This window comes from Podarcis gaigeae (assembly GCF_964106915.1).
Source record: "Podarcis gaigeae genome assembly, chromosome: 16".
NCBI classification, from domain to species: domain Eukaryota; kingdom Metazoa; phylum Chordata; class Lepidosauria; order Squamata; family Lacertidae; genus Podarcis; species Podarcis gaigeae.
In genome coordinates, this window is record NC_139693.1 from 16,281,351 (window position 1) to 16,307,151 (window position 25,801).

The 25,801-nt window shown below is 48.1% G+C and overlaps 2 protein-coding genes across 3 annotated transcripts; both read left to right on the forward strand.

Annotated features, from left to right (window-relative positions):
• Window positions 1–2,019: 2,019 nt before the first annotated feature.
• On the forward strand, window positions 2,020–16,279 carry LOC310833125 (intelectin-1-like). Its single transcript, XM_083715471.1, has 8 exons — window positions 2,020–2,159; window positions 4,420–4,492; window positions 7,131–7,286; window positions 8,361–8,608; window positions 9,158–9,316; window positions 10,547–10,667; window positions 12,521–12,624; window positions 15,860–16,279. The coding sequence occupies exons 1-8, from the start codon at window positions 2,052–2,054 to the stop codon at window positions 16,010–16,012; spliced, it is 1,122 nt and encodes a 373-aa protein (XP_083571597.1). The 5' UTR covers window positions 2,020–2,051; the 3' UTR covers window positions 16,013–16,279.
• A 2,144-nt stretch (window positions 16,280–18,423) lies between these two features.
• NUDT17 (nudix hydrolase 17) lies at window positions 18,424–25,651 on the forward strand. 2 transcript variants are annotated; one of them, XM_083716549.1, is made up of 9 exons: window positions 18,424–18,525; window positions 19,458–19,587; window positions 20,339–20,461; window positions 20,915–21,098; window positions 21,934–21,959; window positions 22,307–22,399; window positions 23,385–23,483; window positions 24,768–24,904; window positions 25,051–25,651. In XM_083716549.1, exons 2-9 carry the CDS (start codon window positions 19,492–19,494, stop codon window positions 25,211–25,213), a joined length of 921 nt encoding a protein of 306 aa, XP_083572675.1. In that variant the 5' UTR covers window positions 18,424–18,525; window positions 19,458–19,491; the 3' UTR covers window positions 25,214–25,651. The 2 variants fall into 2 exon arrangements, with proteins under 2 accessions (XP_083572675.1, XP_083572674.1); XM_083716548.1 differs by lacking the exon at window positions 18,424–18,525 and adding an exon at window positions 19,196–19,306.
• The last annotated feature ends 150 nt before the right edge of the window (window positions 25,652–25,801 follow it).

Below are 25,801 nucleotides of genomic sequence, written 5' to 3' on the forward strand. Positions count from 1 at the left end.
CCCACTGCACCTAACTGGCTCACAACAGCTCTGGGGCAAGTGGCATTGAAGCTGAGTCCAAAAGGGGTTGCAGGTACCATGGATGGGCAGGGCCTGCAAGGCACTTCAAAGCCCCATCAGCTGGTTGTCGGGCCTTCAAAGCGCAGCAGAGGGCTCTCTGCAAGCACCCATCTGCTTAGTTTGGCTGCAGTCTTCATGATTAGTTCAGGACTCCCTTGCAAGAGAAGTTGCCTGCACATATGACATTTTAAATGTACCAGATGCTCTTTGCATAATCCATCAAACCACATGACACTCAGAACAACCTATTCATTAAAATCTAGTCAAGGCTGGCTTTTGTGAACCTGTCACTTTGTGCCTTTTACACAACCACCAATGCTCTCAGTAACTACTGATCAACATACCCAGAAAGGGGTTGAATTTGTTGTGGGTTTTTTGCACCCTTTATTACCTTGATTTATGAACTTTTCTTTCTTAGAAGCAGGATCTGATCAGGAATTCTATCTTTAAATAAATAAATGAGTATTTGACTTGGGTCCCTGCCCCCCAGAAAAGCACTGTAATATATATTTTAGTGATCCAATATGCAAATACTTTTTCTCCTTACCTAGCCAAAGGTTTTATCTTGTTCAGATTTCATTTTCCTCATTATCCTGGCACTGTTTCCATGTTGCACAATATGCAAATACATTTACGTCTGCAGAGGACTCCCCCCCCCCTTTTGCCACAGCAATGTTGTTCATTGAATATGCGCATGGGGCTACAGCAGAGCTCTCCGAACTTTTCATGTTGGCGACACACTTTTTAGACATGCATCAATTTCACGACACAGTAATTCAGTTTTACTAGCAAACCGGAGGTTAAGCTAACCCCTTGTAAGAGATACAGACGCATACATAAACTACATTGGCAAAATGTACGGGGACACAGTTACACACCACAACTGGCACACAGCAGGCAGAGTTTGGAAAGCTCTGGGATATCAGGTCCCTGACATTTCCACACTTAATGTAAAGCTGTAGATAAAAGAGTACAGGCCACTAACTGATGGAAGTAGGAAATGCAGGGGATAACATTGCGCCCAAACCCAGCCTGCTGCAGGTCTGCTGCACGCTGAATAGAGTTGCAATATAGCTATTGGAATAAGTTACTGGACAGATAGATGGGTGCCTGGGCCATTTCTACCTCATTGTCAGCTAGCTCCTTGGCACTCAAACAGTGTGGCTGCTGGCTCACCCCAAGAAAAATTGTCTCTGGGTTAAGTGTTCTCTGTGGGCATAGGCACCAACCCCCAGGGGCTGAGGCAGTTTCAGCCCACTCCATGTATTTTTTGAGCCCCTCAATTGTGCCAGGCCACCTCAATCTTCTGGAGAGGTTGTCGCCTCTGGTGGTGAGGGTTTCCTTATGGTAAAAGAGGGAAGACTGCAGGGGTTAAGTAGTTTTGCACGATCCTCTGTTTTAGAGCAGCAGGTTCCAAGCTTTTCTGAGCTTCCACCCCACTGCATAGCTTTATACCCAGTGGTCCCCTACCCTAACTCTATAAAAAGAGTTAGCGGTTTGGAAAACCCACTAAGAAAGTTTAATTCAACAAAATTAATGAACTTGATCTAGTGAGACCAGCCTTTCAGAATCTGAGAGCACCACTGCAGCTAGCAAAAGGCCCTAAACCATGAGTGGTGTGTGTAGGAAGATACTTGGGTCAGCTTCTGGTTTATCATGTCCGACAAAGTTCCCCCAAAGACAGGGCAGCAACTGAACACATAGCAGGAGGCCAGTGATATCCTTTTGGAGGTTTCTAGGTGCAATTTTAATTTCAGTGATATGCGACTCTGGAATGCAAGGCATCCAGTAACTTTCACTTCTGCACCTTCTGCTGCAAAAAGTCTTGACTTCCCACCCAACAAGAAAGCCAGGCTTGCAGGGGATGCCCCATGTCTGAAAACGAAGTCTTTTCCCAGAAACATTGCTGAAACCGTGAAACCCTTCATCTGCCGCTCGGCAAACTCACCCAGCTCTTTGTACAAACAATTCTGGAGTCTGATAGTTCCTTGATGTTATCCCCCTGGCTGTTGACTTTTGCCAGCAAGCTGCTAATAAAAGGCAGGACAGAGGCGACCTCTGCGCACCAGAAGACCAGAACGTTGACATCTCCTAACCAGGTGAGCCAGGAACTTTCTTTCAAAGCATAATAGTGTGATAGAATATGGAGGGAACAAGTCACACTCCCTTTGAACACAGAGAACCCACCACTGTAGAGCAGTAGGATTCAGCGGTCGCTGTGTTGATATCAGTTTTGGACAAACTTGAAGACCCAAAGGGAGGCAAGAGGGTTGTGGTGTATCAGTGACTGGTCTCTTTGCACTGCGGCAAATAATAGCTGCAGGTGGGTGATGTTCCTGGTTGCTGCTGGTAACAAGAATAACAGTGGTGGTTCTGGTTGGTGGGGTGGGGTGTTACTACTACTAGGTTGGTATCAGTGGTCCCGACTGGTATTGTTGCACGATACCCCAACCTTCAAGTGGTGCAAGATCCCGTGGGTTACAGGGAATGAGGCACAGCAGAGACTACGGTGTCTTTAGGATATATGGTTTATGTACATCCTGAGCCTACAATGGAGGGATTCACAGCATCAGCACCACAGAAGGGTTGTTTCTCCCATAGCTGCAGCCTGGATTCAAGCAGAAATCAAACATTGTGATATCTCTCTCTCTCTCTCTCTCTCTCTCTCTCTCTCTCTCTCTCTCTCTGCCTTTTCCAGCCAACAACTTTCCCCAGCCTTCTTATCACACATCACAGCCAGCTCTCAGCTCTGGCTTTTGTCCTTCTAGCTAGGAGGAGCTGAAGGAGGGTCCCCACCCATCTGCCTCTGGCAAAGGGTCCCCTCTCCTTTCCCGCAGGTTGTCAGGTAACGCCGCATCTGGCTCCAGGCTAGGATCTGCACCTGTGGGCAGAATATTCAGAGCAGAAGTCCTTTGGTCTTGCAGTTATGGCTGTAATCGTGGAAGAGCAGGCATACAACGCTGCTCAACTTCAGTCATGGAAAACTTCAGATGGTCTCAAATGCAGGGGCCAGATTACTGATTTGGGTTCCCATTAGATCTTATATATCTCATTGTTTCAAAACAGCGGCACTGGTTGCCCGTTCATTCCTGGACCCAAGTCAAGATGCTCATGTTAGCATTCCAAGCCCTAAATGACTCAGGCCCCAAATATCTGAAAGACCGTCTCCTTCCCTGCAGATGCTCTAGGAGGTGGTGTGATTAAGATCAGCAGAGGGGGCCCCTCTTGGTAGTTCCTTTGCCCTCAGGTGCTCGGGGGGGGGGCGGTGGCCCAAGAAGAGAGGGCTTTCTCTGTGGTGGCCCCTAAGTTGTGGAAGTCCCTGCACAAGTGCATCTGGCACCTTCATCCTACAGCTTTCAGGGGATGCTGAAGACGCACTGCTTTGCCTGGATTTTCACACGAGGGATATATTATTAGGACCCACCTTATTTTTATGGTTGTAAGCTGTTTTTTGATTGCTTTTAATGCTCTAACCCACCATGGGACCTTAGGGTGAAGGGATGAATGAATGAATGAATGAATGAATGAATGTTGGTGTGGATGGGCCGTGGATAGTTCAGTTGGTAGAGCAGAAGACTCTTGATCTTAGGGTTGTGAGTTCAAGGCCCACATTGGGCAAAAGATTCCTGCATTGCAGGGGGTTGGACTAGATGACCCTCGTGGTCCCTTCCAACTCTACAATTCTAAAGCAAGTGATGAATCATGTTGATTGCAGGGCGCCGGATTAAGAGAGACGAATTGTTCAGTCGTTTGATTAAGACCACTGCTTTTTTTTCTGGGGGGACGCATAACCTGAAACATTTTGCGAATCTTTGTACTTTTGTCCATTTACTGTATTTCTTTTTCCCGATTTGAACTATAAAATGGTGATTTTCTTGAGTCAAAATGAGAGTACCCCTAAACATTTTATTTTTATTTTTATTTTGGGGGGCGCTGTGGGTTAAAGCCTCAGCGCCTAGGACTTGCCGATCGAAAGGTCGGCGGTTCGAATCCCTGCGGCGGGGTGCGCTCCCGCTGCTCGGTCCCAGCGCCTGCCAACCTAGCAGTTCGAAAGCACCTCCGGGTGCAAGTAGATAAATAGGGACCGCTTACCAGCGGGAAGGTAAACAGCGTTTCCGTGTGCGGCTCTGGCTCGCCAGAGCAGCGATGTCACGCTGGCCACGTGACCCGGAAGTGTCTCCGGACAGCGCTGGCCCCTGGCCTCTTGAGTGAGATGGGCGCACAACCCCAGAGTCTGTCAAGACTGGCCCGTACGGGCAGGGGTACCTTTACCTTTACCTTACTGATAAAGGCCCACCAGTTCCTAGGGGTGAGCCACCCCTGCCATTGACTCACCAGCCCTCTCATTTTCACCCACAGAAAAAGCCCACCATGAAGCGATTTGCTCTCCTCCTTTTACTCTTGGCTGACCTCCCAAAGGGGGACCTGTGTGGTAAGTATATGCTGGTGCCTGGGGGGGGGGGGAGAGACTGTGCCAGGATGTTGTGCTTTTCTTTGGTCTTTTTTGGGGGGGCAAGGGGCCTTTCCATACACATTTGGCATATCTTGGGGCAAACTCTTGGAACCGTTGTGTTGGAAGGGCACCTCCAAAGGACATCTAGCCAAGCCCCCTGCCAATGAAGGAGATGCACGCCTGCAGTACCCAGTGATAAGTACCTATCCAGCCTCCACTTAAAAGCCGCTAGTGATTGAAGAGTTTCTCACCTTCCAGGACTCTGTGTTCCACGGCTGAACACCTTGTGCCATCAGGAAGTTCTCCCTGCTATTGAGTCAAAATCCCATTTCTCGGAAATCGAAACTGCTGGTTTCAGCCCTCGCCTCCGGAGGAACATAAATCAGATCTGCTCTCTGTGAGGGCTCTTCAAATGTTTGAAGGCGGTGATTGTATCTTAAGAGTATAACAAACATCTCCGGGGTCAGGTGGCCAACCAGCCGTCTAGTCCAGCATCCTGTTCTCACAGGGGCCAAACAAGTGCCAGTGCGAAGCCCACAATCAGGATCCAAACGCAAGAGCCCTTTCCCCTCCTGCGGCTTCCAGAACTGCTAGTAGCCATTGATAGTTTCCTCCTCCATGAATTTGCCCAATCCTCTTTAAAAACCATCCAAGCTGGTGGCCATCACCACCCCCTGTGGCAGGGAGTTCCATAGTTTAACGATGTGCTACGTGTAAAAGCCCTTTTGTTTCTCCATTGTGACTCTTCCAATATTCCACTTCATTAGATGTCCCCTGGCTTCTAGTGTCAGGAGAGCGGGGGGGGGGATCCCAACCTTTGGTCTCTTCTCCAGATTGAACAAAGCTTCATAAAACTTTTCTCATGGTCTTGGCTCCCATTTCCTTTTTTTTATTTTAATATTTTTATTAGTTTTTTAACATATCATTTTCAACAATTATTAAACATACTTTTATATCCTACACAATTTTTTTACTTCCATCAATCACATCTGAAAATTTTCCAATATTTTATCTTAATTGTCAGAGCCGCCCCTAGGTCCCAGCTCACAAAGGACCAACGCCCGGCTGTAGTTATTTACAAAAGTCTTTATTGAAGTTCAGTTTCCATTTCAAAGCCGGAGCGTGCTGCTCTACGTCTTAAAGTCTAGACCGGCGAAGTTCAATCTGAGTCTCCTCCCCCCTGACACCAGTTTAAGACCCTAGCCTTGCTCCACCTCTTCCTTAGCTCCTTCCTCCTCTGGGCCCTCCTGCCCGCTGGGGTTTCATCCTTTCTGGACTCTTCTGACGCTGACCCCCCTAATTCTTGCCCCTCCTTCCGGCGGGCTTTAGGACCTGGTTCCCTATCCGGGCTACCTGCTGTGCCGCTCGCCTGTACATTTGAACTTGGCGCGCGCGCGCGCGCGTAGCCGGCAACCTTCCTCTCGACCGTTCCCTCGCTCTCCGATGGAGGCGTGGTCAACCCTGACTCATCTTCTCTCGCTGGTGGTGAATACGCTGGCCCTGATACCTGGGACTCTTCCCCCCCATTACGCTCTGGTGGGGAAGCTGGTCCTGATTTCCAACTGCTGCTCTGGGAGTCCCCGCTGGCCCCTTGCTTCTGGGGTGTCCCCCTTGGGGCCCCCCTTGCCCTGGCCATCGGCGCCCCCTTCTGTGAATCTTCCGATTCGCTGGAGAGGCTCATGGAATCTCTCGGGCTACTGTCCTCTTCTCCTACGCTCCCCTCGGATTGCTCCCCCTCGCTCTCCATCTCCTCCCCTCCCTGCGCTCCCGCTGCGTCCCTGACATTAATATACATTTCTTATTCTCACTATTACATTTAAATCTCGTAACTAATGTCTCTCTTCTTTCTCTTCTTTGCAATATTTCATATATTTCTCCTTACAAAACTTCTTGTAATCCTACTAGCATAATTTGTTGATTACAGTTGCTCTTCAAATAGTTTGTATATTTCTTCCAATCTTCTGTAAATCTCTGGTCCCGCAGGTTTCAAATCCCTCCTGTCATTTTATCCAGTTCTGCGGTCCATTGACCGCCCCCATTTCCAGTTTGTTCATATCCCTTCCTGACAACCAGAACTGGAAACAGTATTCAGGTGAAATCTGACCAAAGTAGAATGGAGCAGTACCAGTGCTGTTGGGTTTTGTTTTAAAAAAGGGTACTCACGGGTACCCAGTACTGACACCTCTCTTTTTTTGTTAAAAGTTGTGGCACTTACTGTAACAACTTCATAGTGAGTACCTACACCTATTTTTCCAGGGGGGAAAAACACTGACCATTACTTCTCACATTCTGGACACTATACTTCTCTTGATACAACCTAGAATTGCATTGGCCCATTTTGCTGCCATACCACACTGCTGGCTCACGTTTCGCTTATCCATTAAAACCCTGGATGCCTTTTCCTAGTTTCTGCTGTCAAGCCAAGTTGTCACTCTTCCTGTATTGTCTGCCTACCTAAGTGCATTGATCTCTGTTGAAATTCATGTTGTTAGTTCTGGCCCAGTTCCCCATCCTGCCAAGGTCACCCTGGATCCTGCTTCCGTCTTCCAACCTGGGCAACTCCCTCTCCATCTGTCTGGGTGAGTCGACCTGTTCACACCTATTGTCCTGCACGCAGATAGCAGCTGCTGCCTCAGCTCCGCAAAGCAAGATGTCCTCGGTCTGCTGCAGAAGTGGGAAGAGGCCTCATCCTGCAGCACAAGCAATCCACACGGTCTTCACAAGCTTCCAAGGAGCTGCAAAGAAATCAAGAGCTCCTTGCCAGGGTGCACAGGTGAGGAAATAAGCAGCTGTTCTGTGGACTACAACTCCCATCATCCCTAGCTAGCAAAGACCTGTGGTCAGGGATGATGGGAATTGTAGTCCGTAAACAGACCCAAGTTTGGGAAACACTGATCTAAAGGTGGCCAAGTCTTCTTAAGACCACCCAATTCCTTGATCCTGTATTGATCCTGAAGGAGTTAAGACACTTATGATTAAATGGGCGCAAGATTTTGGTCACAATATTGAATTAGAGATGTGGGAAAGATTATGGACAAAAACAATTAAATTCACTGCATGTAGGGCATTAAAAGAAAATTTAATGAAGATGATGTATAGGTGGTATTTGACGCCGACTAGCTAAACTGTATAGAATTTAAGATAAGGTATGTTGGAAATGTAAGGAGAAGGAAGGGAATTTCTTTCATATGTGGTGGACGTGTCCTAAGTTTAAAGCCTACTGGGGTATGATATATAATGACCTGAAAAAGGTTTTCAAAAATACCTTTATTAAAAAACCAGAAGCTTTCTTATTAGGGATAATAGGTGAAGAAAATCCCAAAAAAGACATAAATATATTTATGCATGCTACCACGGCAGCAAGGATACTTTTCGCCCAGAAATGGAAGCAGCAAGAACTTCCAACGTTGGAAGAATGGCAGACAAAGATGATTGAATAGGTTAAGCTGGCGAGACTGACGGGGAAAATCCGAAACCAGTGCAACTATTTGAAAAGGACTGGAATAAATTTGTATAGTATATGAAGGAACACTGCAAACATTTGCAAGATTGATTTAAAATATTTTGTAAGGTTATGATTTGATGCCTGTTTATAAATATCAGAAGTAAGTCTTTTAAGTATGGAGATAAGGTAATTAGGGTGATGATTTAGAAATGCGAAGATAAAAATGAGTACATATGGAAGTCAGGGAGGGGGACGGGAGGAAGTCAAAGCTCAATTTGAGCAAAGATACCGGTATATGTGATGAAGAAATTTTATTTGGTCGTTATAAAGGAAAAAAGAAAATTTAATAAACATCATATTAAGAAAAAAAAAGATCCTGTCTTGATCCTGTCCTTTGAGCAGATGGGTTGTATTTCCTGGCCACGGAAGACGGAGAGATCTACCAGACCTTCTGTGACATGACCACCAATGGAGGAGGCTGGACTTTGGTGGCCAGTGTCCACGAAAACAACATGTATGGGAAATGCACCGTGGGGGACCGCTGGTCCAGCCAGCAAGGCAGTAATGCCAACTACGCTACAGGAGATGGAAACTGGTCCAACAACTCCACCTTTGGGTCAGCTATAGCCTCAACCAGTGATGACTACAAGGTGAGACTGTCTTTGTAGTGGCGCAATAGGTGAACAATACCCTTTGCCTGCCTATTCAGAAGTCCACTGCTACTGAGTTCAGCAGAGCTTGGCCCCAGCAGTAATGTAAAACATGCGAAAGGTTAAAATAACAAGAAATGGAAACAAATTAAAATCCGCGTCAACTTTCTAAACATCTGGGGAGGGTTGTCTAAACTGGAGGCTCCGAGGAAAGGTACAGTGACAGCACCGGCTGATATCAAGTGGCAGGGAGTTCCAAAGTTTCGCCATATTAAATGACTGAGTTCTTACAAATGTGGGTCTTATGTGGCACCTGTGTCAGAATGGCAATTCTGCCAATTGAAGGTACATGGGGAAATGTTTCAAAGACATCCCCCTAAAAGGCAAAAACAGGGACAAAAATAGACTGCCACAAATAGGAACTTGCAAGGGGGAAATGCAGAGGAAATGGCTCTTTCTCGACAGTGTCTCCTGTTACTGTAAAAGATTTACATTTAAAAACCAAACCCCCCTCCCCCTCTAACACCCCTGATTTCTCTTTCTTTCCAGAATCCTGGCTATTATGACCTTGAAGCAGCAGACATGGCCATATGGCACGTCCCCAACAACACCCCCATGAAGAAATGGCGTGAGTCTTCGCTCCTGAGATACCGCACCGAAAACGGGTTCTTGTCTGAGCTTGGAGGGAACCTTCTCAGGCTCTACCAGGTAAGCAAGTGGTGACTCAGCATTTCTGCCGGCTGACTCGGTATTTGGGATTTGGGTGGTTGAGCAGGGCAGGAGAATTCCCCCCCTTTTTTTTTAGTAACGGGGACCCAGGAAGCTCCCTCAGAACCGTCTACACTGACAGACAGCAATGGCGCTCCAGGATTTTAGACAGGAGTGTCCCTCTAACCCCTCCTGGGGAGGCCACCAGCAGGGATTGAACCTGCGACCTTCTGCTTGCAAGGCAGACCCTCTGCCACTGAGCTATAAGGGCCCTTCCCCAGGCCTCCAAGTTTCCCTAGGAAAGCCCTGCTGTGGCAGAGACCCCAGATCAGGGCCCCATCTAGGCCAGTGTCCTGGGGCCTCCAGCAAGCCCACAAGCAGGGCAGGAAGGCACCCCCTGGTCACATACTGGGGTCCCACAGACCCTCCAAGTGCCCCCATTTTCCAGGGACAGTCACAGATTTACAGAAGCCACCCCAGTTTCTGATTTGATCCTGGAATGTTCTCGCTTTTGCTTAAAAGGTAAAGGTAAAGGGACCCCTGACTATTAGGTCCAGTCGTGGCCGACTCTGGGGTTGCGGTGCTCATCTCGCTTTACTGGCCGAGGGAGCCGGTGTACAGCTTCCGGGTCATGTGGCCAACATGACTAAGCCGCTTCTGGCGAACCAGAGCAGCGCACGGAAACGCCGTTTACCTTCCTGCCGGAGCGGTACCTATTTATCTACTTGCACTTTGACGTGCTTTCGAACTGCTAGGTGGGCAGGAGCAGGGACCGAGCAACAGGAGCTCACCCCATTGCAGGGATTTGAACTTCCAACCTTCTGATCGGCAAGTCCTAGGCTCTGTGGTTTAACCCACAGCGCCACCCGCGTCCCATCACTTTTGCTTAGGACGTCCCTGTTTTCATCAGAGAAACATTGGAGGATATGGAATAGGGTGTCCCTAATTTCATCCAAGTCTGGGATGAGGCTGGGTGGGAGATTTGGGGGGTCTCTCTGAGGTAGAGGAGACAGAAAAAGTGGGAGCAGCTGCACCCTAGAAGGGGCCCAATTCACCCGTTGTCTTTTTGTACTGGGGCTCCCGTCCCCTTGGCCTGTGTCACGTTCCTGTGCTGAGAGTAATTAGATGTTCTGGATCTCCTTTCCTCCCTTATGGATCTTTTCTGGCTGAGCATGAGGAACGCCACAAGCCCAAAGCGAGCCTCAGATCCCTTCCTGCTTCTCTTTTCAGAAATACCCCGTGACCTATGGCATTGGCACCTGCCAGACCAACAACGGCCCAGCCGTTCCCGTCACCTACGATGCAGGGAGTGCCCAGAATACCTCGGACTACTATTCTCCAAACGGGCGAAGTCAGTCTTGCTTCCTTTGACCAGACTATGGCTGAGCATAAATAATAAATGGGGGGGGGGGCAGATGAGGGCTCTGATGAGGTCTCTCCTTGACCTGCTGCTCAACTCACTCAGGTGCCTAACTTGACTGCCTAACTATTTGCCAAGATGCTTGGTTGCAAGGCCTGAGACACATTTATTGAAAAACTGGGTTTACTGAAGAACTGGGTTCCCTCGCATGCTCACCTTACCTGGCTTATTTTTAAAAAAATACTGTATTTTTTGCTCTATAGGACAGACTTTTTCCCCTCCAAAAATAAAGGGGAAATGTGTGTGCGTCCTATGGAGCGAATGCAGGCAGCTATCCGCAAGCCTTCGGAGCCCGGCGGGAGTTCCACGGCTAAAAACGAAGCCAAGACAGCGAGCGGGATCCATCCCGCTCGCTGTCTTGGCTTCTGCCAAACCGCGCGCAGCCTCTCCCGGATGGAGAGGTTGCGTGCGGCTAAAGAGGAAGCCAAGACAGCCAGCGGGATGGATCCCGCTGGCTGTCTTGGCTTCTTTGCTCTTTGGGGCTGGGGGAAAAAAATAATTTCCCCCCTTTATTTTCCCCTCCCCCTCCCTAAAATCTAGGTGCGCCAAATGGTCCGGTGCGCCCTATAGAGAGAAAAATACGGTAAATAACAAATTATGTATCTCTGCAACAAGGGTTTAGGATGCGGCAGTGCGACTGAGGCTCAAGTTACGCAGTTATGTGTGGCACGGAGAAAGCAAATAGAGGAGTTTTTGTCCCGCTCTTGTTTAACACTAGAACTCATGCACATCCCATGAAGCTGAATGTTGGAATATTCAGGAGAGACCAAAAAAACGAGGGCTTCTTCAGGAAGTGCATAGATAAATTATTATAGAATTTGCTCCAACTTGGATGGCTTTAAAAGAGGATTAGACAAATTCATTGGGGGGTATTGGTTTGTGGTTTTGTTGTTGTTTCTATCATGTGTTTTGTGCTTTCATATTATATTTTTATGTCGTGAACCACTCTGAGTTCTGCTGATGAAGGGCGGTACACAGATTTTAATAGTAGTAATACTAGATGGCTATCCTCTGTCTCCAGGCTCAGAGGCAGTAATGCTTCTAAATAGCAGTTCTTGGAAACCATAGGAGGAGAGAGGGGCTCATCTGCTCTGGCCCTGCTTTTGGACTTCCCAGAAGGGGCATCTGGTTGGGCCCTGTGAGAACAGGATGCTGGGCCATAGCTGTCAACTGTCCCTTATTTGGCGGGAAACTCCCTTATCCCAGCGCCGTGTCCCGCTGCTGTCCCTTATTGATGATGTCCCTTAAATTTCCCAGGTTTCAAAGGAAGCAGCTCATCTCCCTCCCTCCCTGCTGGCCAGGGAAGAGGGGGACGCCAACTGTGTTGCTTGGCTGCATTGCTTATCCAATAAGGAGTCTAAGAACGACTGGGGGGTGGAGCTTGCATGCCTTGTGCCCATCAATTTGGCCGCGTTGCCTGGGGACTCGCCTTTGCTCAGCCCTTCCCAGTGGAGAGGCAACAGTGGTTTTCCTTGCTGCATCCCCTTTGCCGGGTTGCTGTGAGGGGAACCACCGCTTGAGGCTTCGTTTGGCTGCTGGCTGGGCTTTCTGCCTTTGGCTCGGAGGGGCTCAGAAGTTGAACATACCTGTGCCCGGAAAATCCCTTATTTTGGCTGCTGGTCCCTTATTTTCAAATCTGTAAGTTGACAACTATGTGCTGGGCTAGGTGGGCTCCTGGCTTGATCCAGCTGGCTTTTCTGATGTCGTTACGCCCAGCTGCTGGCCAAGGTTTTCCACCAGAGGGACTAAAGACACTTCTGCTATTTCTCCTTTCTTTTTCTCAGCCGAATTTGTCGCTGGCTTTGTGCAGTTCCGAGTGTTTAATCACGAGAAAGCCGCCATGGCTCTGTGCCCTGGTGTTAAAGTCACGGGATGCAACACAGAACACGTGAGTCTCCTCACCAGCCTTGAATCTACAGCAAGATGCCCTCTTGTCTCTTCTTGGCTTCTGCCAGTTTTCCCTCCCAACAGCCACTTTTAAAGGATTTGAGTAGCCTCTGCATGTCCTCCACTTTCAACTTAGGGTGCTGAGGGTTTCCTGTATCTCCTGAAGTTCCTTTTGCCAGCTGGGGCCCTCCTCTTCCACAAAACCCTCAACTCTTGCTTGCCTTCTGTTATAAAACTGCTCCTTTTCCCTTATGGGGTACCCAAGAGTCCATATAGAGTCCTAAAGCGAGTTCCCTATCGACAGGAGAAAATAACAGAGGCCAACCAGAGAATATTGAGAAGCAAAGCAGCTAGTAAGCCTGATCTTTATTAAACTGTTGCAACAGGGTGCTCAAACCGCCCGCCCCAAATGCAGGAGGGAGGAACCCAGAACAATGGTGTGCAAGCCCTTATATAGACTTTTGAAATTGCCACCCTGTAGATCAAGACGCGGATGACACTGTGGTCTAAACCACTGAGCCTAGGACTTGCAGATCGGAAGGTCGGCGGTTCGAATCCCCATGACGGGGGTCCCAGCTCCTGCCAACCTAGCAGTTCAAAAGCACGTCAAAGTGCAAGTAGATAAATAGATAAATGTTGCATTCCAAAAGCAAGGAAGGATTGGACTCTGATTAATAAAACACAGACGAGGCTTGCCCAGCAAGACTCTGGGAGGAAGTGCCAATAATAATTTGTCCACCCCTTGGCCCAGGTCGTTTTATTCACAAAAGAACTTTTTACACAGTGTTCGTAAGCACCAATCAGATTTTCTCTGAGCATTTCGAAAACCCCACGTGGGACAAAGTCAGATCAGAAGAAATCCTTTTAACTACAAAGAAACTATTTCCTACTTGAGCATGCATACGTGGTTAAGCTAAATAAACAGGAACCAAGGAGGAATGCATTTAGTACCCCTCGGAGGTCATAAACCCACGGGAAAGAAAGTCGCATTTACCATCTCCGTGTAAACTCTGTTCCTGGCCCTTAAGATCTATCTGAAGATTAACAAAACTAACAAAAGCTACATCAAAGCTACCTTCTATCTTTATGGCTCAGGATGCCTGGTGAACAACTGGGCTGTGTTTAGAATGCTTATACTTGCCTGTCAGGCGTAGAGAAAGAAAATGGCAGAGGTGCAGAGGCTTGTGGGATTCGATCAGAAATTATTGTCAGCGACTCAAACCCAGTCAAGCAATGCTTTCATTGTAACACAATGGCTTGTTCCATTTTTCATAATTCCTCATAGCCATCCCACCTGACCCCCACATACCGCTCCGGCGGGGAGGTAAACAGCGTTTCCGTGCGCTACTCTGGTTTTGCCAGAAGCGGCTTAGTCATGCTGGCCACATGACCCAGAAAAACTGTCTGCGGACAAACACCAGCTCCCTTGGCCAGTAAAGCAAGATGAGCGCTGCAACCCCAGAGTTGTTCGCGACTGGACTTAACTGTCGGGGTCCTTTACCTTTTAGATCAAGACCACCCCACAATACATCATACATACATCACAGAAGGGGCAGTCTACAGCAGAATCCTGTCTGGCAGGAAACCTGTTAATGGGTTTACCTGGACAGCTTGGCCATTCTTTTGTCAGGATAAATACAAGTAATTCCTGAGTCCAGGTCACAGGCTCACCCTATTCATACCCAAATGTGCCCTTAAGGCAGGCACTTCCATCCAAACTGCGGATGAATATTTGAGGTCACTGAAAGAGTCAAAATGGCTTTAGGATTGTTTTCCTGTACTGTTTCAGACATGTGTTTATATAAAAAAAATTCCTTCCAGTAGCACCTTAAAGACCAACTAAGTCAGTTCTTGGTATGAGCTTTCGTGTGCATGCACACTTCTTCAGATACACTGAAACAGAAGTTTCCAGACCCTTCTATATAGTGAGAAGGTGGGGAGGGGTATTACTCAGAAGGCTGGTGGGAATGGGTGATTGGCAGATAGCTGTGATGAGCCTGTTGACGACTCTTAACGACTGCAATAGGTCTTACAGGAAGAAGCAAGGGGTGAAAAGGTGAAAAATGGCTTTGTCATGTATAATGAGATAAGAATCCAAGGTCTTTGTTCAGGCCAGGTTTCTCCATGGTTTTAAGTTTGGTGATAAGTTGTAATTCAGCAGCTTCTCTTTCCAGTCTATTTCTGAAATTCCTTTGTAGTAAAACAGCTACTTTGAGATCTTGTATAGAATGTCCTGGGAGATTGAAGTGTTCTCCTACTGGTTTCTCTGTCTTGTGATTCCTGATGTCCGATTTATGTCCGATTATTCTTTGGCGTAAGGTCTGGCCTGTTTGTCCAATATAGAGAGCTGAAGGACACTGTTGGCATTTGATGGCATACACAATGTTAGACGATGAGCAATTAAATAGTCCCGAGATGGTATGTGTGATGTTGTTGGGGCCAGTAATGGTGTTGTCCGGGTGTATGTGGCAGCAAAGTTGGCATCTGGGTTTATTGCAGGCTCTGGTGCCAGTGTCCGTGTTAGGTCTGGTTGTAGTATTATTGTGGGTTAGGAGTTGTTTAAGACTGGGTGGCTGTCTGTAGGCAATGAAAGGTCTTCCTCCCAGAGCTTGAGAAAGAGAACTGTCATTGTCCAGGAGAGGTTGTAGATCTCTGATGATGCGTTGTACTGTTTTAACTTGGGAGCTGTATGTGATGACTAGAGGTGTTCTGTTATTTTCTTTTTTGGGTCTGTCTTGCAGCAAGTTCTCTCTGGGTATCAGTCTGGCTCTGTTGATCTGTTGTCTAACTTCATCTGTTGGGTATTTTAGTTCTAAAAATGTGTTTATATATTTATGTATGTGTTTGCCTGGTACATTTATTTTATATCTTAGACCTTATAATTCTCATAACACCTTCCTTGTTATAAACAAACTGGGGGTGACCAAAGACTGGGCAGTCAGTGCATTTAGTAATGCAGCTCAAAAGTGCCACCACCTTGCTGTTGCAAAAAAATCCCATTGCTGGCTGGCTGACAGTGGCCTGATCACACTCTGATGCTTAAGTCTCTCAGCAGAGTTCATAAGACTAGGTGTATTTTGTATTTGCCCCCCCCCGAGTTTCTTTTTCTCCTATGCTGCTGAGCTCTGCAATCCATCACGCGCATTTCAAATTGTGATCCCATCCTCTCCGTAGGGCTTGCATCCCCTCCCAATTTGTCCCACCTCTCTCCCCTTGTTCTTTCTTCCCTTTCCTAGCATTGCATTGGGGGAGGAGGGTTCTTCCCAGAAGCCAGCCCTCGGCAGTGCGGCGACTTTGTCAGCTTCGACTGGAACGGATACGGAACTCACAAAGGCTGGAGCGCTTCCAAAGAGATAACGGAGTCTTCCGTGCTGATCTTTTACCACTGATTCCAGCAGAGGCCGGTGCTGCAGAAACAGATGCATCAGAGCCACAACTCTGAAGACGAGAAACTTCTATTTGGGGGTGCAGCTGTTGACCAGCATGGCCAGTGATCAGGAATGCTGGGAGCTGCTGCAGTCCAACAACAGCCCCCCAAATAATTTTTAATAATTTTCAATAAAAAACCAACCAATTATTAACTAATCAAACCAAAACAAATTCCAAACACATAATACAGAAACCTTCAAAGGCAATAAAACTGTAAAAGCACTGCATTGAGGTAGTCCCTGTGGGGTTTGTTCTCTGTGTGACCTAAGGAGATGCATTCCTTTGGAGAGCGCTTCCAGGTGAACATCGCCCTAACCTAAGAACATAAGAACAGCTTGGCTGCTGGATCATGGGTGGCCCATCTAGTCCAGCCTCCTGTTCTCACAAGGGCCAACCAGGTGCATCAATGGGAAACCCACAGGCAATTCTCTTTGAAAGCCATCAAGGTTGGTGAGCATCGCTGCTTCCCTTGTGCTGTGTGAAGGACTTCCTTTTCTCTGTCCTGAATCTTCCACCATTCAGCTGCATTGGATGTCCACGAGTTCTAGTATTACAAGAGAGGGAGAGGAACTTTTATCCTTCCACTTTCTCCATGCCATGAATAACTTTAGACACTTCCATCACGTTGCTTCTTACTTAAAGGTAAAGGTAAAGGGACCCCTGACCATTAGGTCCAGTCATGACTGACTCTGGGGTTGCGGCGCTCATCTCATTTTATTGGCTGAGGGAGCCGGCGTACAGCTTCCGGGTCATGTGGCCAGCATGACTAAGCCACTTCTGGCGAACCAGAGCAGCGCACGGAAACGCCGTTTACCTTCCCACCGGAGTGGTACCTATTTATCTACTTGCACTTTGACGTGCTTTCAAACTGCTAGGTTGGCAGGAGCAGAGACCGAGCAATGGGAGCTCACCCCGTCACAGGGATTTGAACCACCAACCTTCTGATCAGCAAGCCCTAGGCTCTCTGGCTTAACCCACAGGACCACCTGCGTCCCACTTCTTACTTACCTTTTCTCTAAACTAAAAAGTCCCACACGCTTTTCTCCATATCAACCCCTGTATATCCACACAGGAATTTTATCTGCTGATCCCAGCTAGACTTAGTGAAGGTTGTAAGAATCACAATATCATCATCATCATTATTAATGTTGCACTTCTGACACCAGTGTTGCATGTAGCCCAAACTCTGAGCAGCCAGAGACTCTAGGTGTGCCTGCATTGACCCAAGGTCCGGTTTCCTTAGAATGAAACCAAATAGAGACCATGGAATCTTTGGGATATATAGTTTTATTTACAGTACACATATACAGTATACAACCTGCTCTCAGCGTCAACACCTCAGTAGATCTTTCTTCCATGTTAGGGTTCCAGGGAAGCCCCAAGCCACAGCTTGGGGTCCAGGAGGGAGCAAGACAATATCTCTGTCTCTCCATATTACAGCATCAACCCAACTCACACACAATTCCCCACTTTGTCCTTTTGGTCTCCATATTAGGGTGACGGTGGCATCCAGCCAGGTGGAGTGGGAAAAGCCCACTCATTTGTCTCTACGGCAACAGAGCTCACTTGGTTAAGATGCAAATGACAAGGACTGTACTTACGGTAGCTTTCCTGACAAAGATACTCATAGACAGAGGATCACAGAGGCCCAGGGTATCATTCAGACTGACCCCCCTAACTCTAGCTAAATGAGGGGTATGTATTTGGGTTAAATGTGGGTCCTGGGTCCAGTGGCGTAGCGTGGGTTGTCAGCACCCGGGGCAACACAAGTAATTTGCACCCCCTAACCCCCAGATGTTGCGCCCGGTGCGGCCGGCCCCCCCTGCACCCCCCATGCTACGCCACTGCCTGGGTCTGAAATGGTGGGAGGTGACTGGCCCCCGCTGGCAGCAGCTCTCCAGAGTTTCAGGCAGGGAGTCTCTCGCAGCCCTACCTGGCAATGTCAGAATTTGAACCTGGTGCCTTCTGCAATGCAAGAGGGAAGCGCCACCACTGAGCTACGCCTCTTCCCCTAAACTTGGGAGATATGAGTTCTCTACTGTATTTAAAAGGATGGGATAGGTTTTCGCTAGAAACGTTGCTTAAAGGGGAACCGACAGGGAGAAGCTTGAGCTATGTGAAAGCGGAAGAGAGATGTTTCAGCCAGCTGGCAGTCAGAATGGCAGGAGCCTCAAAGTTCCGAAGAAGCGTCAAGGCGCAGGAGGCACAGGATTGGCCCAGGGAGCAAGTGGGTGGGTTGTCAAGGTAACAGTGACCCACCCTCCTTTGTGACATCTTATTTTTCTGCTCAGGGTGGGAGTTAGAAGCGAGGTAGTTAGTGTGTATGGTAGAGAATAGAAGAGGCTCTTGATTTTGATATTTACATATATATATAAATATAAATATATGTGTAATATTTATACATTTGCTTGCTTTTAAAATGCCCTGTTCTTCGTTTCCAACCTGCTAAGAAAGATCTTCTGCATCTCTCAAGGTGCCTCCAGACTAATGCATCAACACCCCATCTGCTGCCCAGATCTGTTCCCCCGCCCTTGCACTTTTAAGAGCATAAGGCGAGCCTCCTGGATCAGGCTAGTGGCCCACCTGGTCCAGCATCCTGTTCTCACAGAGGCCAACCAGGTGCCTTATTGAGAAACCCACAAGCAGGCCCCAGCACAACAGCCCTGTCCCCTCCTGTGGCTTCCAGCAACCGGGCAGAGGTCGTAGGTAGTAGCCATCCATAGCCCTCTTCTCCATGAATTTGTCTAATCCTCTTTTAAAGCCAGCCAGGTTGGTGGCTATCACTGCCAACTGTGGGAGGGAGTTCCACAGTTTAACCGGGCGTCGCATAGTATTTTCCTTCGCGAGGGCAACTGTCCAGATCCTTGCATGGGGGCTGTTAGGAAATGTTTATATCAATCACCCCCAAACTTGGCCCCCAGCTGTTTTGGGACTACAATTCCCATCATCCCTGATCACTGGTCCTGTTAGCTGGGGATGATGGGAGTTGTAGTCCAAAAGAGCTGGAGGGCCGAGTTCGGGGATGCCTGGTTTATACCTACAGTTGTTCCATTGCAAAGAGAATAATCGAAGGAGCGCGCTTTAAAGCAGCCGCAAGAGGGCTCTCTCTAGCTTTGCAAAGGTTGCAACCCCTCCCAGCAGAAATTGCATTTCCTCCCGCAGCAGCTTCCTGGGGCTGCCCTTAGCCGGGAGTCAGCTTCACTTCCTGCCTGAAACTCACAAGCCCCTAAAACAAGGGATCGTGCAATGCACAGGTTGCAACAGCCTTTGCAAGGGGGGAAAACCGGGTCTCCTGTTCCTTTGCAACCTCTGCGTGCAAATGCAACGCTCGGACGCCGCGGAGCCTTTTGCAGCGTAGAGGCAGCATGTTTCAATTTTTCATGATAGTGAATTTCCTCCAAGCAGCCAGGCTGAAAAGCCTCTGAAAAGCCTCGCTCCGATGCTGGCTAGAAGGGCGAACATGAAGAGCATCACCAGGGTGGTGGTTTACCTGTCCAAAGAGAACAGCTGCCCGCAGCGCGCCAGGTTCCAGCAGGTAGCGACGAAAACTGTGTGTGGGTCTGTCACTTGCTGTCCTCTGTTGGGATATTGTGGAAGGATCCGGGTGATTTGCAGGTGGATGTGGTCCCGCACCCACAGCAGGCATTTAAAGCAGTGGATCCTGGGGTGATCCCTAAAGGCCACGGCAATGGATTAAGCCAGGGGTTCCCCAACAACTGGGTGGCCCCCTGGTTCCATAAACTCGCCCCCAGTGCCCCCTACCATATAAAAAGAACAAATCAGAATTGCACTTTGCAGGACTCCCTAAAGAAAAGAATAGCACAAGAAAATTCAACACAGTGACAAGTATTTCCACACTGGTTCAAAATTTGGTTCAACAAATTGATGAACTTGATCCAACAACAGCAGCTTTTATTATATTATTATTATTATTATTATTATTATTATTATTATTATTATTATTATTATTAGAATTTATATATCACTCTATACCCAGAGATCTCAGGGTGGTTCACAAAAAAGATCAACATAAAAACCACAATATATATATAATCAAAATAAAAACAACAACCCCCTCACAAAAGAGCCACATTTCAAAAGGTTATTAGGATGTCAGTCAGGTGAACCAAAGGCCTTTTAAAAGTCTAATAGTAATTTACACCCCCCGAAACTGCAGCATTACCTACAGTCTTAATTGGACACTGCCCCCACCCAAAATAATCTTGCATACAGTATTATGAAATGGTGACCAGGGTTTTGTTTTGTTTTTTGTCTGCTTCTCCCAGAGCATCGTTGGCCACTTTTGCACAGGCGACGAAGACAGCTGGATGGTGAACTGCGCTTTGGACCAGCGCCGGTTCCTGATTTCTGACAGGGAGTTTGCTGGCTCCAACAGGGTCCTCTTGCAGGTTGGTGGGGGAGATGGATGGGGTTTCCAGAACTGAAACACTCTTTTTATAATGTTCAGTTCTGCTTCTTTTTTTAAAGATGCCTTCTTCCATTTATTTTCACCCAAGTTGCTACTGTGACCTTTTTTCTTTTTCTTTTTGAAGGAGAGAATAAAAATATAAAACCAAAAAATATACTCTTTAGCACAGGCTAAAGACTATTCTTGGTAGTCCTTGTGTCTCTGGTGGTTCCAGTTATAGGTTTATGTTTCTGTATCTCAGGCAAGTCATCTCTGATTCCCTCATTTCTTATGATGCTGCTCTCCGCTTACCTGTCACAGGTATCTAAGGATAACCAGCTTTTATTGTTCTTCTTGCAAATGTAGCATCCCAAGCTAACCTTTATTCGGTTTGGTTTATGTGTTTGTCTCATGAAGAAAGGAAAAGATTAAAAAAAGAGACCTTCTTCCACAGAGACCGCCTTTCTGCCCCATCAAACACTTGACGGAGGCGCAAGCTTCTTCCCTCCCTGCAGAGATCCAGGAGCGAGGGGTGGATGTGGGCGTGGCCATCCTCCTGCAGTCGGCCAATCAGAAAGTGTTGCTGACAAGGCGGTCCAAGACTCTGAGCATCTTCCCCAACATTTGGGTCCCTCCAGGTGAGAGTTGGAGGTGAGGCAGGGGAAGGGAATGTGTTTGTGACGCCGCAGTTAGAGAAATTAGAGGTGGAGAAGGGATGAGGAAAGCTGCCATGCTCCAAAGGCAGGAGATTACACAGTCATCCTACAGCCGGACCCTACAGGTGGTCCACAGGAAGGTTGAGAACACCTGTATTTCCCCCTGCAGTTTGTATCCCCACCCCACCCCAGGTAACTGGGATTGAGGCTCTTTAGACTGAGCCTGTATGCTTGAACAGGCCAGCCAAGGACCTTACCTGGGGCCCCTGATTTTCATAAGAAAGTGCTGTGAATTTTTTTTCTTCTTCTTAAGACCAGCAGTATATAAATTTTACAAAATTAATAAAAGAAACAATACCACATTGGCTTTGAGTTGGATCCTGGGGCTGAAGGACCTGACCATTAGGTCCAGTCGTGGCCGACTCTGGGGTTGCGGCGCTCATCTTGCTTTATTGGCCGAGGGAGCCGGCGACAGTTTCCGGGTCATGCGGCCAGCATGACTTAGCTGCTTCTGGCTAACCAGAGCAGCGCACGGAAACGCCGTTTACCTTCCCACCGGAGCGGTACCTATTTATCTACTTGCACTTTGACGTGCTTTCGAACTGCTAGGTTGGGAGGAGCAGGGGTAGTATATCTTTATCCCCATCGTGCATGCCTGTGGAAAGCTGCCCCCCCCCCAATGTTTCACCCCCTTTCCTTTGTGTCCAAGAGCTGAGCCGGCAACTCCAAGAATGAAACGCTGAGATGAGCGGTGGGCTTAGAGGGGGATTGAGCCTGTCAGAAATAAATTGGCATGGACCTTTCTTTTCCTTTGCAGGTGGCCACATCGAACAGGACGAACAGGTAACGAAACAGCTTGCTGTGCTCTGGAAGGAGAGGAAGTACAGAGGCAACCTGTGTCAGGGGAAACCAGGCTGGGAGGAAATAAGTTTATTTATACCAGGGAGGGTCAATGTGGTTCCTTCTGCATGTTGCTGGACTACGCCACCCATCAGCCTGGCCGAGTCAGGGGCTGATGGGAGTTTAGTCCAGCAGCATCTTCATGTTGGCTACCTGCAATTTATAGAGATTTCTGTCCCATCCTTCTTGTACCTCAGAGTGGCTTCTATCAATCTGAATTTGTGTTTTTCCTTAAAAAAAGGGGGGGAGTTTCAGGATCTGCTCCAAACCTGCTTTTTCTGCTCCTGTAGTTGCTGGATGCTGGGCTGAGGGAACTGGGGGAAGAGACAGGCCTGTGGCTTGAGGACGGGGAGTTTTCCTGGCGCCCGCTGGCCCTGTGGGAGGTAAGAGTCACTCAAGCATCCCAGAAGAGCTGAGGTGAATTATGGGGTGCCCAGAAGGGCTGGGCAGGACTGGGGTTCAAAGTTCAGTCCGCATGAGGCAGGGGTAGCCATTTTAGTTGTGCATGACTTTGCCCTCTTCATATCTAAAATGCACAAGTGTGAATTATTTGCGCACTATTAGTTGTGCAGAGTTACCCATGAGAGACTCTTTGGTTTAGCAATCTGGTTAAGGCTGAGGAGACACCAGTTCTGATTCCCACTTGGATGCAGTTTGCCAGGTGACCTTGTCATCATCTCTCAATCCTGGCCTACCTCACAGGGTTGTGTTGAGGATGGAATTGGGGTGGGGAAGAGCCATGCCACCCTAATCTCCTTGGGGCTATTAATTTTCAAGAATAGATAAAAGAGAATTATGAAACATGGCAATACTTGAGACCTATTGCTCTATCTACTGTATTTTTCACTCTATAAGACGCACCAGACCACAAGACGCACCTAGTTTTTGGAGGAGAAAAACAAGAAAACAAATATTCTGAATCTCAGAAGCCAGAACAGCAAGAGGGATCGCTGCGCAGTGAAAGCAGCAATCCCTCTTGCTGTTCTGGCTTCTGGGATAGCTGCGCAGCCTGCATTCGCTCCATAAGACGCACACACATTTCCCCTTACTTTTTAGGAGGGAAAAAGTGAGTCTTATAGAGCAAAATATACGGTACCTCAGAATTGTCTACACTGACTGGCAGCAGTGGCTGTTTGTGGTTTTCGATGGTATCTTCCCAGCCCTAACTGGAGATGCCATTGGGGTTTGAACTTGGGACATTCTGCATGCCAAGCAACTGCTCTGCCCCTTGAGATAGGGCCCTCCCCCCAGTGTTCAAAACAGTCCACTTCCAGCCTGCTCCTTACAACACCCCTGTGAGGAGGAGTCGGTCTTCTCGCACAGCCTAGGGGTTTCCTCACGGGTGCTGCCTTCTCTCGTCCCCTGCAGTCTGTGTACCCTCCCATGCTGAGCAGAGGCCTGCCAAAGCGTCACCATGTTGTTGTCTACCTCCTTTTGCTTTCCCGCGAGAGTCACCAGCAGCTCCAGGTGAGGTGGTTGGTGCTGTTCAGGGTCACGGGAAGCCTAACCGGGTGTCCAAGCGACCCCCCAGAAGAGAAGATCAGAAGCGCGCGCGCACACACACACACACACACACACACCTGGTTTTAAACTATGCACAGCATCCATATGTCAAGAATGCTCAAGTTGTGATTGCAGGGGGTTGGAATAGATGATCCTTGGTGTCCCTTCCAACTCTACAATTCTGATTCGCTCTTATGGGCAAGCTCTGGTGACTCTGGTTTCTTGGAACTCTAGTTCAGCCTTTTTCCACCCGAGGGCTGAATTCCTTGATGGGCAGCCTGCCTAGTTCCTAGAGTGGTTTAACAATCTATCTCTTCACAGTGAACTCTGGGAGCTGCAGCTCTAGGAGAGCATTAAGGGGGTCTCCTAGGAACTCTCAGCACCCTTAAAAAACTACAGCTCCCATAATTCTTTGGGGCAATTTAAAGTGGCACCCTAGGACTTTAAATGTATGTCGCCTCTTCCTCTTACATCCAACCAGCCTTTTCATAGAATCAGAGAATCATAGAGTTGGAAGAGACCACAAGGGCCATCGAGTCCAACCCCCTGCCAAGCAGGAAACACCATCAGAGCACTCCTGACATATGGTTGTCAAGCCTCTGCTTAAAGACCTCCAAAGAAGGAGACTCCACCACACTCCTTGGCAGCAAATTCCACTGTCGAACAGCAACAGTGGGTGACAGCGACTTTTAACTGGGAATGGCAAACCCCAGATATTTCATGGGCAAAGATGGGGGCATACTTTTGTACTGGTGATAACCTTGTTTACACACCCAGCTTTGCCTACTTAAAATTATCATAACAGTTTTTTTAAAAAAGAAAATGGAAATTTATTAGATTTCATCTCAGAGTAAACAACAGAGCGTCTTGTGGCATAAGCTGAAAAGTTTGGGGGAAGCTTTTCTGATCAGTGGGCCAGATATCCTGACCCCTGGCAGGCAAAATTTCACAGGTGGGTGGGGCACTTACCTGCCAATCGCCCTATGTCACAGTGACATGCTGCACTCTAAAGTGAAGCCCTGGTTGTCGGGATTTCAAAGCACGGTGTGGGGCTGTTTGAAAGCCCTTTTGCAAGGAGATACAGACTGCTTTCAAACCTCTGAAAACCTGTTTGCAAAAGGGCTTTTAAACAGCCCCACATTGCTCTTTGAATCGCCAGTTTTCTTTTAAAATAATATCCCACCGTACTCGACATGCCTAGAGCAGTTCTGGTTGCTTGGCTGTGCTTACTTTTGTGTCACATTTCAGGTGAGACTGAAGCCCAATGAAGCAGAAGTGAGCGCTTACGCCTGGCTGGACAAGCCAGTCTTGGCATCCATCGCTGCTACGCAGAATGAGATTGGGGCCACCAGTGCGATGGCAGGCGATCTCCCACCAGCTGTCAGGTATGTGGATGGTTAGGCGATGCGGAAAACGGGGGGGGAGGGGGAGAGCACCCCCCTCTCCTTCAGCACCTAGGTCAAAAGTGTGCTGGCAGCCCCTTGGGCAATGTTTTGGGCTAACTGGGCATCTTCTTTGCCTCCCTGAACAGCATCACCGAACTGCAGCACGGCTCAGCCAAGACAGTGGCCATCCCCACTACAATGTTCCTCAGCTCCGCTCCGCTACAGGGGGAAGATGTGGAAAGAGTGAGCACCGGGACAAAGTTTGCCCTGAGGCTCTGGCTGGACACTTTAGTGGTGCAAGCAGAGTGAAAGGATCAAAACTGGGAAGGAAGAGAAAGAAAGAGGTGGCAAGCCACATGGGGTATGATCCGGACTCAGCCACTGGCTTCAATCCTAGTTTTATGCTGGCGGCAGTTGGCTCTCTCGATACCACTAAGGTTGATCAGGCTTCCCTTTTTGGGGTGTGTGTGGGGGGGAGGACTGATCTCATGGGGAAATTGTATTTTCACATTTTATTGTTCAGTGACCAAGGAGCAACAAGAGTTTCACTTCTTGCCTGGACTTTCAGAGATGTAGGCACACTCCACATCCACAGGGGCAGGAAAGCAAATGAGGGTTTTTAAAAAGTTGGGTGTGTTTTTTTTTTTAGCAGAACATGTCATTGTACATACTTAAAATTTGAGGCAGTCCACTGGACAGCAGGGAAGAAATAAATGAATGCAAACGATAGGACGCATCTGAATTTCACACCATGAGTTCCAGAACTTTCTTTCATGTGCTTATCTGGTTCCTGTTCAAAGGACTAGCACATATGGGTTCCCTTCGCATTCAAGATGACAGAAAATAACCCGTGGAAGTGTGGCGGATTTGAAGCCCTGTCTTCTTGCCCCAAAGTCT

What these genes read in the sequence shown, in the direction of transcription:
- LOC310833125 (XM_083715471.1), top strand. Translation starts at nt 2,052, where the DNA reads ATGTTATCCCCCTGGCTGTTGACTTTTGCCAGCAAGCTGCTAATAAAA. An exon ending in CCCAAAGGGGGACCTGTGTG is followed by an intron (nt 4,493 to 7,130) that starts GTAAGTATATGC and finishes TCCTGCACGCAG; the next exon opens with ATAGCAGCTGCTGCCTCAGC. An exon ending in CAACCAGTGATGACTACAAG is followed by an intron (nt 8,609 to 9,157) that starts GTGAGACTGTCT and finishes CTTTCTTTCCAG; the next exon opens with AATCCTGGCTATTATGACCT.
- NUDT17 (XM_083716548.1), top strand. An exon ending in CAACATTTGGGTCCCTCCAG is followed by an intron (nt 21,099 to 21,933) that starts GTGAGAGTTGGA and finishes TTTCCTTTGCAG; the next exon opens with GTGGCCACATCGAACAGGAC. An exon ending in ACATCGAACAGGACGAACAG is followed by an intron (nt 21,960 to 22,306) that starts GTAACGAAACAG and finishes CTGCTCCTGTAG; the next exon opens with TTGCTGGATGCTGGGCTGAG.